General features: G+C 41.5%; 1 protein-coding gene across 21 annotated transcripts in view; it reads right to left on the bottom strand.

Annotated features, from left to right (window-relative positions):
- The window catches only part of LIMCH1 (LIM and calponin homology domains 1), a 349,028-nt gene that overhangs the window by 43,055 nt on the left and 291,864 nt on the right, over window positions 1-14,109 (bottom strand). For all 21 annotated transcript variants that reach the window (XM_025385019.1, XM_025385005.1, XM_025385009.1 and 18 more), the window contains 4 exons: window positions 12,531-12,657; window positions 10,882-11,039; window positions 10,264-10,672; window positions 6,503-6,718 (listed from right to left, as the gene is read on the bottom strand). In XM_025385019.1, coding sequence (XP_025240804.1) covers window positions 6,503-6,718; window positions 10,264-10,672; window positions 10,882-11,039; window positions 12,531-12,657 — 910 coding nt within the window. The remainder of the gene's footprint in view (window positions 1-6,502; window positions 6,719-10,263; window positions 10,673-10,881; window positions 11,040-12,530; window positions 12,658-14,109) is intronic.

The following is a 14,109-nucleotide window of genomic DNA, read 5'->3' as shown; positions in this document are numbered from 1 at the left end:
ACTGCATGGGACTCAGCCAGGAGCTGGCTTCCCCTTAACTGAGAATGCGATCCAAACTGCCCGGGTGCCAGACTCAGCCCTGGGGCCTCAGGTGGGAGGCGGCAGTTTCCTGGCTTGAGAGAGACATGGTCTAGCCCAAAGCCTACCTGGCATCTGGCTGCTCATTTTAACTAGGATCTTGGTGGCGGACTGGCCCAGAGAACAATACTGCAAGATGTATTAGAAACGTGAAGCAGGAGGGCAGGCACCCTCCTGAGACTGAGGACCTGGGTGCTGGGCCTGTCTCTAGCATGGAGTTGCTGGTGAGCTCGGACTGATCATTTAACCTCTATGGGTTGGAACAAATGATGTCCAATGTCCTCTCCTGAGCAACGGTTCTGTGACTCTGAGTGAATTCCTGGCTCTTGTCTTGAATAGCTTATCTGGACACAAGCCTGGAAAATCAGTCTATTTATGCTCTGGCACTGCGGTGCCAGACCCAGGTGCCACATATGCTGTGCATGGATTTCTCTTTTCACTTTTATACCTCCAAATATCTACTGCCACTGGAAGACAGAGAATCTATATGGAGAATCAGGCTCTCCATGTCTTATACTTTTTTTTTTTTTTTTTGTACTAAACTTTTCAAATTAAAAAAAAAAAAATGAGGTTTTGATCCAGGTAACTGGATAGGTAGGCCAGGTTAATTTTTTATTTTCTCTGATGTATGCTTTCTTGAAATCTGTAAATGCATCTGTATCTAAATCTCTTTAATGACTTAAAAATCATTAAATCTAGCAATCTTACAACTACTTCTAGATGGAGAAAACCAGTTTCTAAAGAAATGTTTATTGACATTTGCCATCTAAAAGGAATTTGCAGTTGGTCTCAGCTGTAAGAAAAACAGCACCTACTCAAATGCCTTCACCCTGCTCTCACTGCAAAATGCAATGTTTCAAGAAAGATCCAATTGTCTGTTTTCCTGGAACAGAAAACATAAGTACTGAATTTTCAAGAGGAAGACCTAGAGCTTTTTCAAAATGGGAAAAACAGACCTACCTTGTGACTTAGTTTGAGAAAAGCAGATGAAGTAGTTTAGATACCCAATAGGTGAGTTTGGCCCTTGGTCAATGAGGGAAAATTGCCACAAACCTGGTGGGATGGTGCTGACTAGGAGGGAGAACAAGGGCTGCGTCATTTGAGATGAGCTGGTGAGAGAGATCCGATGAACAGACATGGAAGGGAGTGACACAGGTGTGGATGGGTGGGAGTCTTAGGGGTTTAGGTAGCAGTAGGGGGCCAGAACTGGAAAGGAGGGAACAACAGGAAAGGCAAAAAGAGCTGCAGGAAGTGCCGGGCATGGTGGCTCATGCCTGTAATCCCAGCACGTAGGGAGGAAGAGGTGAGAGAATCACTTGAGCCCCAGAGAATTGCTTGAGACCTGCTTGGGCAATATAGTGAGACCCCATTCTCTACAAAAGGGGGGAAAAGACAAAAACAAAAAAAAGCTGCAGGAAAAATCATGTAAGTGTCTGCAAGGACAACTGTCTTTTAGAAAAAGCTGTCCACATCTGTATGTTTTTTAGAGAATTACAGTTGGAACAACAAGTTGAGTTAGAAGATTACAAGGAATTAATCTCATTTGTATGAAATTCATATCTGTTCAAGATGGTAATTTTGACCATCTTACTTTAATCCAAAAAACTTCATACTGATTGCCTTTATGGGCTTCTGCAAAATGTATTAAATATTACAACTTCCTTACTCCCACTTGTTGTATGACAATATTAAAGACAGCTGAGTGGCACCTGTGGTCTCTGAGTCACCTGACAGTGTGCTAAGTGCTCTACAGACATGAATTCTCACAATACCATCTGATGTCTCTGCTATTATTATACTTCTTTTTAAATATAAATTAAGGCTCAGACAGTTTGGCTTGTTCAGGTGGAGTCTAACCTTTGATCTAGTGTGTGAAGTATTTTAGGTATTTTTGAAAAGGGTCATTTTGGTGCCACTGAGGAAAGAAGAGCTTCAGATACAAATGTAACTGACAGGGAATCAAGACAACACTGGAATAGCTTTGGGGGAGACATACATAAAAATATCTTTCTGTAGGCCACTAAACACAGGATATATTAGCCCTCAGATTAGAAGACCTTCTAAACTATTTTACAGTCCTTTATTTCTAGGAGTCTACTTGTGTGCTATAACAGGATTTTCTTACAGAAGCCAGTATTTTAAAATGAAAAAAAAAAAAAGTGAGAGGTTTCCACTGGTCCTTTAACAGAGACGCTGAAATGAACAAAACCCCTGAAATATCTCAGGGATAATTGGGGGCGAGGGGACGGGGTGGTCAGAGGAGGACCTGATCCCTCTGCCTGGAATATACAGCACACTCATCACCTCTTATCCTTCTTGGGGTCCTCTGGTGGGCTCCTCACCACTGTCCATGCCTTTGATCCTGCTCTTCCTGGTGTGCAGAATAGCCCCTCCTCCACTTCAATACAAATCCCACACTTACTGTCAAGTTTCAAAATCCACATCCACACAAAACCTTCCCAGACTAAACTCAGCCTACAAGGATCTTGCCTGTTCTTTGCAATCTTATATTCCTCTGGTTTTCTTACTCCACCATCTAGTACAGATGTTTCATGACTTATGATAAGGTTACATTCCGATAAACTGTTGTAAATTGAAAATATCTTTAAGTCGAAGATGTACTGAATACACCTAACTTACCAAACATCATAGTTTAGCCTAGCCTACCTTAAACATGCTCAGAACTCTTACATCCACGGTTGGGCAAAATCATCTGGAGATCCAGCGCACTACAGGGTATTGGTTGTTTACCCTTGTGATCTCGTGGCTGACTGGGAGCTGGGGCTCACTCACAACCATGCCCAGCATCATGAGAGTGTCCTACTGCATATTACTAGCCCAGGAAAAGATCAAAGTTCAAAATTTGAAGTACAGTTGCTATTTAACGTATATTGCCTTTGCACCATCATAGGGTTGAAAAATCGTAAGTTGAACCATCCTAAGTCAGAGTCCCTCTGGATTTAATTCTACATTGTTCTGTATACTTTTCTAGTGGCTTTATGAACATTTTTTTCCTGGCAAGTTTAGAAGCTTATTCTATTTCAAAAAACAGGTAATACAGTAGGTCCTTAATTCGTATTTACCAGTTAACAGGTGCCCATCTGCAGGGTAACTGCTATCACAATCTTATTATCATAAAGGTGATTTGACTGAAGATGACTGGGAATTATCTGGCATGAGGAGGTACAGACAAAACATTTTTTGAAATTCCTAACTTAATTTTGGATCTAGTTCTAAAGTAAGAAAGTGATGGTCCCAAGAGTTTCAAATGAGAAAGATGAAGTAGAAGGAAACTGAAGAGATAACATGACATCATCCATAGTGCCCATCCGGGGCCCAGACGCTGACGTTTCGCACGCATCCCTTCCCCCAGCAGGTCTCGGGCCGCCCTTCTCTGTTGTTCTCCCTCCATTCCTGAATTCATGCTCCTGCCTACTGCTGCTGCTGTGCCCTTTGAACAGTTCTAGCTCACCCTAAAGGAATTGTGACATTTTACTGGTGGGTGAAGCTACTCCTCTGTAGAGAGTGTATCTGTTGGGAATGCAGTTTTTGGAAGAAAGACACTATTTAAAAAGAAGAACACTAATCTTTTGACAGCCCCACAGAATCAGGCAAGTGAGTTAGAAACAGAAAATGAAGTCCAAGCTGGTGTCAATCTCTGGGAGGCCCTGAAGTGCAGCCTCCTGTTTTAAGTTGGTCACCATATTTTGCCATGACCAATTAATTCCTTTTTTAAATTTTATTTTAACAGGAGTATACTGGCTGTAACAAAGTCAAGAAATGCTTTGCTTGGAATCATGCAGAAAGAAGTAAAATGAGGAGTAGGTTTACTGGAGAAGTGATTCTTTTAAAATGACTCTTGGGATAACTCACTCTGAATGGAAAACTTGTGGTGTCCTAAGTTGCATGTGAGTATGATGAGTGTTTTAGTAATAAGCCACAGTCCTATGTAGTACAGCTAATAGCTTATAGTCTGAGAGATATATACAGAGATTTTCCCACACAGAAAGTAATGCAATACCCCCTGCCACAGTTGATTTAAGAGCCTCAAGTACTATAGACAGGGTCCATAAATACTACTACCTATTCAGAAACATTAGGGTTCACTGAACTAGAAATTACTCTGAACTAGGCAATTTCTCCAAGGAAGAAATACACAAAAGGGAAAGACTCCCAGGCTTTTCTGAGTTTAGACCTGCATCCTTAGGCGACCAGGATCCGGCTCGTTTCTAGGAAGAAAGTCCTGAAGGCCACCTTTCTCCATGTGATCATGCATAAACTTTTGAAATAGCATGGTTTCTTTCAGATCGTGTAATTTTGCTTCTCTTAAAACAAGATACTTTGGGGGATATGTAATCAATGTGAAATCTTTTTTATGAAGGGAATTTAGAAAATGCTCATCATGAAAAATGGCAAAAGAGAAATGAGAACAGAATTATTAACTGCCCTGAAAAGCAATGCCACCCCTATGTCTAATTTGGGGGGCTTCTAGTCTAATTTTAACAGCGTAAGTTAATGTTTACTGTATCAGTTAAGTTCTCATACTGCTAGCAGAACTCAATATTCTGTCTCCTGATCATCTGCAAGAAATCTCTAGCAGAGGTAAGACGTATGTAAATGAAAAGTAAAATGGAAGTCCAGGAAGTCCAAGTTCAGGAGAGAATGCATTGGCCTGGATCACAAAACTTTGCTCCTAGAGACTAGGAAACATGTTACCATGGTGAGAAAATGATTTTGGTCTATTCCCATGTGAATCCCTTTCATAGAGCACTTGGGTACTGCGGGGAAAAATTATATCTTCTCAACTCCTCTGAAAAACATAATTTTAGTCTTCAAAAGACTAATCATAGAGGAAAAAAAAAATGATATCCAGCCTTCTGGGTGGGTTTTAGCTAGCTGGGTCACACAACGCTCAGCTCCCTTGGTGCTGGAAGGCGTTTCCTTTCACACCAAACCTTTCTAGGTCCTGGGGGAAAATATCTTGACAGTTTTTTCCTTCTTTTAACTATAATACAAACCCAAATGCTATAAATTAGAACAGCAGAAACTCAGCCTCTGGTGAGGACAAATGAGGTTGAACAGAGTCCAGCCCCCACCTCAAAAGCAGGGCTGCATCTGTGTAGTGACAGTTTTGGTTAGATTAGTAAAACCAGCGTGAGTCTTTCTGGTGAGAGATGGAAGAAAGTGTAGTTTTCCCAATGATGTCTTCTACTCCAAAGCAACAAATATCATAGTGAGTTCACTTTTCTGCCATACCTGTATTAGCATATATTTTTTTAGCTTTGCCATTCAATAGTACTCTCATGCTCTACATTACTTTCAGCTTTTAAATGAATTTTTGTTTCTTTAATAAGAAAAAGGCCCTTTTATATATATCGTTGGGGATGGAAAGCCAGATTCTGATAGCACCAGTTATTTTCAAATGGCACTAACAAGTCTAATGAGGTCCTAAATAAACAGGAAAAAAAAAGGTATCTTAAAGATTTACTTATTCTTCTATAACACTGGACACCAATAGTGAGACAAGAAAAGGTAATTTCTGGCTCATAAATTGTAATACCTTCCATTATACCCCAATGATACAGGTGGAATTGTGTCTCCCAAAATTCATATTACTGAAGTCCTAACCCTTTAAATACTCAGAATGTGACCTTTGGAAATAGGGCTGCTGCAGATGTGATTAGTTAAGATGAGGTCACACTGGAGGAGGGTGGACCTACTCAGTATGACTGGTGTTCTTTTAAAAAGGGGAAATCAGGCCGGGTGCGGTAGCTCACGCCTGTAATCCCAGCACTTTTGGGAGGCTGAGGTGGGTGGATCACTTGAGGTCAGGAGTTCAAGACCAACATGGTGAAAACTGTCTCTATGAAAAATACAAAATTAACTGGGTGCAGTTGTGCATGCCTGTAGTCCCAGCTACTCGAGAGGCTGAGGCAGGAGAATTGCTTGAACCCCAGAGGCAGAGGTTGCAGTGAGCTAAGATTGAGCCATTACACTCCAGTCTGGGCAAAAAGAACAAAACTCCATCTCAAAAAATAAAATAAAATAAAATAAAAAGGGGAAATCAGAATACAGACACATCCATAGGGAGAACACCACTGAAGATGAAGGCAGAGAGGTGGATGACACATCCATAAGCCCAGGAACCAGAGGCTAGGAGAGAGACCTGGAACAGATGCTCCCTCATGACCAGTGGAGGGAGCCAACTCTGCCAACACCTTGGTTTTGGACTTCTAGCCACCAGGCCTGTGAGACAATTTCTGTCATTTAAGCGACTGAGTTTGTGATACTTACAGCAGCCCTAGCAAACTAATACGCCAACATAGAAAGAAATGGTCATTATCATGACCTACTTATTTTTAAAAACAGATTCTTTCACCATGGAATTATCCCAAAGGGAGGCGGGGAAATGTTCGGTTCTTACTGTGAGCTCTTGGGGAACAGAGTTTGGCTTCTTTATGTTGATTTCGATGCTAGTGTTGTCTTGTTTCAGCTCCAGGGGAGACCCGTGCACTCTGGCCACACCTTCAAACATCTGGGATTTGGTTAAGGAGTGGGCAGGTGCCACCGTGGGACACTCTCTTTCCTTCTCCTCCTCTCTATGAACCGTCTCTCCATTCACGCTGACTTTCCCATCTACCTATAAAAACCAGAATGAACAAAAAACATGCTATATATACCCCAATCAAAGACTGTAACAAAACGACACGTTCAGAATTACCTCAAAAGATGATCATTTAAAAACCACAGTCCAATCAAGAAAGAGGTCTCTTAAATGTTCTGATGGGATCTACAAGTTAGGGCTTCTATAAACGCTATCTTTAAGGGCCTCCTTAAAAGGTAGTTTGCCTGCTTGGGCCACTTCACTTTAGATTCCATTTCATGTTCACCTCATTTATGGTCTGCTTTTATTTTAGAGTACAGAAAACCAAAGAATCTTAAGTACAAACACATGCCGCATATTGGGGTTCCAATACTGTTTCAGTTCAGTTCTGATTGCTATTCCACAATTTTGACTGTTTTTCTGGCTAGCATACAAATGAGGCAGAACTTACCACAGATGAGGAATATTTTTACAGCTTATCCCATGGTGGTAGCAGGGGCAACAGATACTTTTTTTGAGGCTAAGGCAGAGGGTAAGGGACCTGAGACTATGCTCTGTTACAATGAATCTCTATTTCTAGTTACTTTTATAACCTCCATTTTTTTAAAAGAAAAAGACCATGCACATTAAAATATTTTTGTTTTGCACTCACATCTAGGGGAGGCAGTTAGAGCAAGAAAGGGAAACCAGAGAGGGTAGTTAGCCTGGCTTACTGAAAGGCATCTGGAAATCTCGGTTTGAAATTTGAGGCAGAAAGTAGAGTGGTTTTGAGAGGGAGCTCTGCAGTTAGGTGACCTGATTGAAACCTGGCTCTACCATTTAACAAGCATGGAATCTTCAACAGGTTTCCTATTCTCTGTGCTCAGAAGCAAAATTTAAAGTAACAGTATCTTCCTCATAGTGCTGTTATGGAGATTTTATGGATTACCATATGTACAGAATTTAGAATAGTACCTGACACATTTTAAGTCTTAACTATTAGCCATTATTATCATTAGGCCTCTTATTTATTTATTTATTTATTTATTTATTTATTTTTGAGACGGAGTCTCACTCTGTCGCCCAGGGTGGAGTGGAGTGGTGCAATCTCAGCTCACTGCAGCCTCTGCCTTTCTGGTTCAAGCAATTCTCGTACCTCAACCTCCCAAGTAGATGGGATTATAGGCGTGTGCCAATATGCCTGGTTAATTTTTGTATTTTTAGTAGAGACAGGGTTTCATCATGTTGGCCAGACTGGTCTCGAACTCCTGGTCTCAAGTGATCTGCCTGTCTCGGTCTCCCAAAGTGCTGGCATTACTTTGTGAGCCACCTTGCCCAGCCTCATTAGGCCTTTTAAAATCTTTTAAAAGAAGTAATGGAAGGCGGGGTATTAGTTATAGTTCCAGCCTCATTAGGCCTTTTAAAATCTTTTAAAAGAAATAATGTAAGGCTGGATATTAGTTATAGTTTATTTACCTTAAGCCACTGGTCTTCTTATTCTATTATTTGTTACCCATAAAAAGGAATTTAAATCACAACTCAGCACACACACATAAATATAACTGAAACAGAAGTTTCCCCAAGCAATTTTGCCTTCATTGTGTGATACACTATGTTTTTTTATTGTGTTCTATTCCAGTTCATTTTTTTTATGTTGGCTTCAAACCACTAAATTGATTTTATAACCTAGCAACAGGTGGTAACTCTCAGTTTGAAAAACAATGCCTTAAACTATTTCTCTGATGTTCCTTTATCCTTAATTCTGTTGTACGGGAAAAACAACGGAGCCTGTATTCCCTGCCCTGCCCTCCAAGAGACACACACACACACGCACACACACACGCCTACTCCTTAGCTTCTGTCCTGGCATTATTAGCTTGTAACAACAGTCTGATTTGCATGTTACCTTTGACCAAAGTTGCTGTCCATGCACTCAGTAATGGCACTGTAGGCCATCAATAGAAATACTAGCCAGTGAGGCCTATGATGAGGCAGGGGACCCCACCAGTGAGTGATGCGGAGTAATCTCCAGCTCTAAGAGGGCCTCTGCTCAAATTCTCTAATAACCCCCTCCATGGAAGTGCTTTCTGAGGCCGCCATACCACTTTGCTCCACTTTGCCGCAGTGGTGAAGAACAGAGTTTTCTCAGAGCTGAAGTTCTGCCATAAAATCATCTATGCTAATTCTTCTGTTTAAACAATCACTTTGCACTATTTACATAAAGGAGGGAAAGTGGACACCTAGACTGTATGATCAGATGTCTTGGAAATCCAGTTAAATAAATGTATTCCCTATCCTATTCTGGGCCACCTCAACATAGAATCTTCCTTCAGGAAATACCATAGCCATTCATTATCATAGGCCCTAGGTAAAGGAAAGCTTCTGAAACACTTAGGCGGACCATTAAGCACACATGGGCATGTGTGTATCTGTGTGTGTGTGAGTCCGTATGATTAGTAGCTCATCTTCTCAGGAAAAATTCACTTACTTATTTAAGGAAAACTTGCTGAGTGCTTACTCTGTCCTGGGCAACTGTGCCAGGCTCTCAGGATGAAGCCATGAATGACAGAGACGTGGCCCCTGTCCTTATAAGGGGACAAACAACTCAATGTGATCCAGATGAGACAGTCTGGACATTTTTCTTTTGTTTTATCAAAGCCTAAGAGAGATTTTTGAGATACATTCAGAGTTATTTTAGCAAAAGTCAGAAAGTGTAGTTTTGTTCCCTTTGAAATACAGCAAGGAAGCTACATGGCATCGCATTGCTCAATCAGTTACAAAAACTTTTCTACGTAATGGTCACATCTCGGAGTGACGCAGTCCACCTCTGTTTGTTACAAACTCATTAAGCACAAGGACAAGGGGAACTGATTTTTCTTTATAAGTCAAAAGAATGTAAGACAAAGGATGAGTGCTACCTCCTAACATAAGGGAAAGTACTTGAATTTGAGGAAGTGAAAAGATGCTTGGTTTCCACAAGTTCTTCAGTCTGGAACACTATTTTACGCACTCATTAGCAAAACAACCCAGTTTCTTTCCACTTGGTTTAAAAAACCTGTCTCATCTGAGGGCCAAGTAAGTCCCATGTTCCCATGTGTTCCTTGTATTTGTATCAATTGCAGCATCTTTTTGGATGCTGCAATGTCAAATGGATGCTGAATGCTAATTTCTTCCTAAAACAGAGGCAGCTGCATATACTTCTATTTGAACCAAAAGCAAATAAAATGCTGTTTTGAGGAGTCTGCCATAACTCCCGATACCTAGAAATACTAGGGTATTAGTAAATTAGCGTTTTTACCACTAGTACAGAGAAATCATGCCATTATATCAAACTAGAAAATAGACCTTGCTCATGGAGACGACTCCACTATCAATCTTATTTAGGAGTCCATCTGTATTAACAACAGCAATTGAGGGAAACGACCGTCCCTGAAGCATTTATAAACCAAATCTCCAGAGACCTATGGCTTTCACAGCTGTAAATGTCAACACATTTTGCTTCTGTATGGTAAAAAGAATGACATTTTCTTGAGTCACGATGCTTCTCTCCCTTGACTCCCTGGAGTTCAACTTTGGTTCTATTCTTAAGGAACTTGTCCTACCTTAAAGGTCTTCAGAATTTCTTGAGAATTTTTGGGCTGGGAGTAAGGCTTGGGTGTCAGCATAGGCACTGCTTTGGGAGTGACAGTTTTGCTTGGAGACCCACTGCCTGCTGACATGCTGGTATCCAGAACACTGGCACGAGTAATGGTGGTTTCAACAGTGGCAGTGAATTTGGGCGGAGGCAGTGACTGTTGCCGCAGGTATTTCATGGGGTTGGGGTCGTTCAGGAAGGAGGATAAATTTGGCTCTGTTGAATGGCTTCTTTCCAGAATTTTTGGCATCTCCAAGCGTTCAAGAACAGCCTCACTGATGGTGAACCTCTCAATGTACTGTTGAAGGATCCCCTCTGCCTCCTCCTGGGACCGAGCGTTCTTATATGCTTCATGCAACTCTCTCTCTCTCCGCTCTCTAAAGGACGTAGAAGGGAGAGGCAATAACAAAGTCAACTAATGAAAACTGCAAAGAGGACCTTGGTAGAAACCAGGGTGGCACTGAAGAGATAGTACAGGGAATATAAAAATGTTACTATCAGAACCTTTATGACAGCCAACAATTTTTAGAAAAAAAAAAAACCTAGATAATATTGTACATTAAAAATGACAACAGAAAGAACTCACTTTTCTTGAACAATTTCTCTGTAGGTTTTGATGCTCTTCCTTCGTTCACTTGTCCCATCTTCTCCAGCCAGTAACTTCTCCATTTTTTTCCTTTCTTCCTCTTTCTTGATTAAGTCCTGAGAAACACTTCTTCTACGACTCTTCCAACGAGCCAGGTCCTGGAAGGGAAAGAGAGATATAATATTCTTCTTCAGACTTGCGCATAATTCCATTTGTATTCTTCAGAGTTTAGTCATCTCCATTTCTACTCTTTAGGGAACTGACTATGGGCCCAGGCACTATAACATTGTGTGCATTCTCACACAATCCAATGTAAGTCTGGAACCGGAATGCCTCAAAGGCAGAAACATCCAGATATTATCTACAGTATCCATAGCAGGACAGCACATTTATTTAAATATGGCAGTGTGAAATATGCAATCACATTTCATGTCAGTTGCCAAATTTCAGAGAATTGCCTCACAAGGTAACTAAGAAACTTCATTCCTTCCTATTTATAACTTCTGCATTGTGAATAGATTTGCTGACAAAAGAATAGTAGGGATTCATTTTCCACTCGGAAGGTAGTCAATGCAGAAAAAAATAGTTTTGGAGTCTTTAGATCTGGTGATTCTATATGTATTAATTTATCTGATCCTTACAACAACCTCACCACAATCCTACAGGTAGTTATAGCATAATGATGAGGAGTGAGGATTCTGGAGTCAGATGGATGGGGTTGCACTGGCGGGAAATAATCCCAGCTCTATCTTTTCCATGCTGTGGAATCTCAGGCTTGTTTCTTAGTCCCCCTGTGCCTCCATTTCCTCCTCTCTAAAATGAGGATGATAATAGTACCTATTCTTACAAGCTTGTAGGGTTAAATGTGAAAATAGATGTAAGGTGTCAGGCACACAGTAAGTGCTCAAAATATTTTAGAGATAATTGTTACTATATTTTATCAACTTTAGAGAAGTTAACTTTTTAAACTAAAGGTGTAGTCAAGTTTGCAATAGCTACCTCCAGAGTGCTTTGTGAGAATTAAACGAAATAATCCACTCTCCCTCCTCTCTCCCCGCTTTGGCTCTCAGCACACAATCTCAAAGCCCTCATCAGCCTCTTTAGCCTTCCTTCCCTGGTTCTAATCCTGGCTCCCCCACTCGCTAGCTGTGTGACGTTCAGCAAGTGACAGCTGTGCTGGGATTCGTCTGTGGAATCGAGGACAATAAGAGTTGCTAGTTCATTGAGTTACTAAGAGGATTAAATGAATGCATGCAAGCACTTAGAACAATGCCTGGTACTGGTACATGTTTGATGTTGGTCATTGTTATCGTTATTATCATCATAATCATGATCAGTTTCAAATATATAACCTCAGAAGATAGTGCAGCCTCAATTCTGCATCCCATTCCAGTTTCCTGCCTCCCCTCCCCACCTTTGTGGCCAAGCTTCTGGCCAGGGTGTTTGCTGATTACATGTCTGGGCTATCACTCCATACCTTCACGCTGCTACTCACCTTCCGTTGAGTCCCACGTTTACCGTGTTACCTTTTGAAACCCTCTAAGGGCTCCCTTCCCTCGCATGGCTTTCAGGTCCATTTCTACCCACCCGGCTGGATTTTCTGCTACCAGAAGCCTCCCCGCTGCCCGCGCGCCTTGGCCGGAACTCACATCTTGCCATTTGTCGTCCTCTTCCCTCAGCTGGTTATTTATCAGCTGCAGCTGCTCCTGGCGGGCCCTGCTGTGCGGCTGCACCGTGGCCTCCTCCTCACACCGCATGTCAAACATGCTCGTGCTCCTGAGTGCGGAGAGAGCGAACACAAGAGGGACCGCGATCAGCGCCTGTCGCGTCTCCGCGCGCCCGGGCGTCCTGCCGCGTGGGGGCGCTACCGGGCTTGGAAAACTGCCCCCTTCCCTGGCTGCGCACAGCGCGTGATGGGCGGCGTGTTCTGGCCCTAGGCGGGCGGTGGGCGTGCTGGCACCCCACCGCCTCTTTTTGCCGCAAACGCCAAAAATGTGACCATCTTTGTCTTCAGTGATGCCAGTGAATCGGGTCAATAAAATTTTATATGTAGGTGCCAAAATAGGTTTGAAGAAGAACTAGAAAAATGGTATTTGAAGCCCCGGGCTCCTCTCATTTGGAAATGCATTTAAAAAATAAAATTAAGATAATTAAAAGGTATAACCTGGGGAGAACTTGTGGGGAAAGAGGGCGGTGTTCCATGAAGTAAAACTGTATTAGGGTAAATGCTTCTTTGTGTAGAAAGCTGGCTTAAAGGCTTCCTACGTGAATGGAGGCAATTTCTCCATTTCCAAAAAAATATCATTTGGCCTTAAGTTTAAGACACCCACTTTTTCTTATTTTATTTTATTGAATTTTAGATGCATCTGACAACTATGGATTGCTGATGTATATGTTCGTTGTAATCATGTCTTGTTATTTCTTGTAAAACTGCTGTAATTGATAGTGCAGTTGATGGCATCTTGGAATCAAGAAAATAAGGCATTTTATAACAAGAGTAAGGAGTCAAATACATAAATTAGGTATATATTTTGTATTCTAATATGCACAGTCATTTAATTTTTGTCAGGATACCTCTGAATATACTATTTTAAAAGAAAAATGAAAGGGAAAACAATCTTTAAAAAACTCTTAGACTGCACATATAATTTATATATTCTATAGGAGCTTATTAAACATTGCGCAAGACCTAGGGCCTTTTTTTGTGATGCTTACATAAACCTTTGTTACAGCAAAAGCTGAAGCAGCAAGATGAAAACAGAAATAGAAACCAAAGCAAAATCCTCCTCCTTTTATTTTTCTTTCAAAGAAATGACTCACTTTGGGACAAGTGGGTTATGGAGCCCAAAATTCAAGACATAGAGGGCTCTTAAAGCTCACTGTTAAGTGCTAGCAACAAAAAATGGTGATAGTCCATTTCTGAAACCAGCCTAACACAAAGAAAAAAAACTACCATGCACTTAGACACCAAAGAATTCCAGACATCATCAGTGATGTCCAAAATTGTTACTCCCATGGCCAGACAATGAACAGCAGCAGCATCGCTGAATGCAAAGGGCTCCCTAGCAGGCAGCTGTCTGGAAAATGACCCCCAAAGCAATGGCTGCCCACCTTCCCTTCAATCCACTCAAAAGGAATCTATACAAATGTGTGAGTGCCTCTCTCCGCTCTCCAGATGTTGGACAATTCAAGTCTGACCTAAGAGAACTAAACTGAAAACTGTACTTG

This window comes from Theropithecus gelada, chromosome 5 (assembly GCF_003255815.1).
Source record: "Theropithecus gelada isolate Dixy chromosome 5, Tgel_1.0, whole genome shotgun sequence".
In the NCBI taxonomy this organism is placed as follows: domain Eukaryota; kingdom Metazoa; phylum Chordata; class Mammalia; order Primates; family Cercopithecidae; genus Theropithecus; species Theropithecus gelada.
The sequence above is the reverse complement of the archived record's forward strand: the minus strand, read 5'-3'. Positions and strand labels throughout refer to the sequence as shown.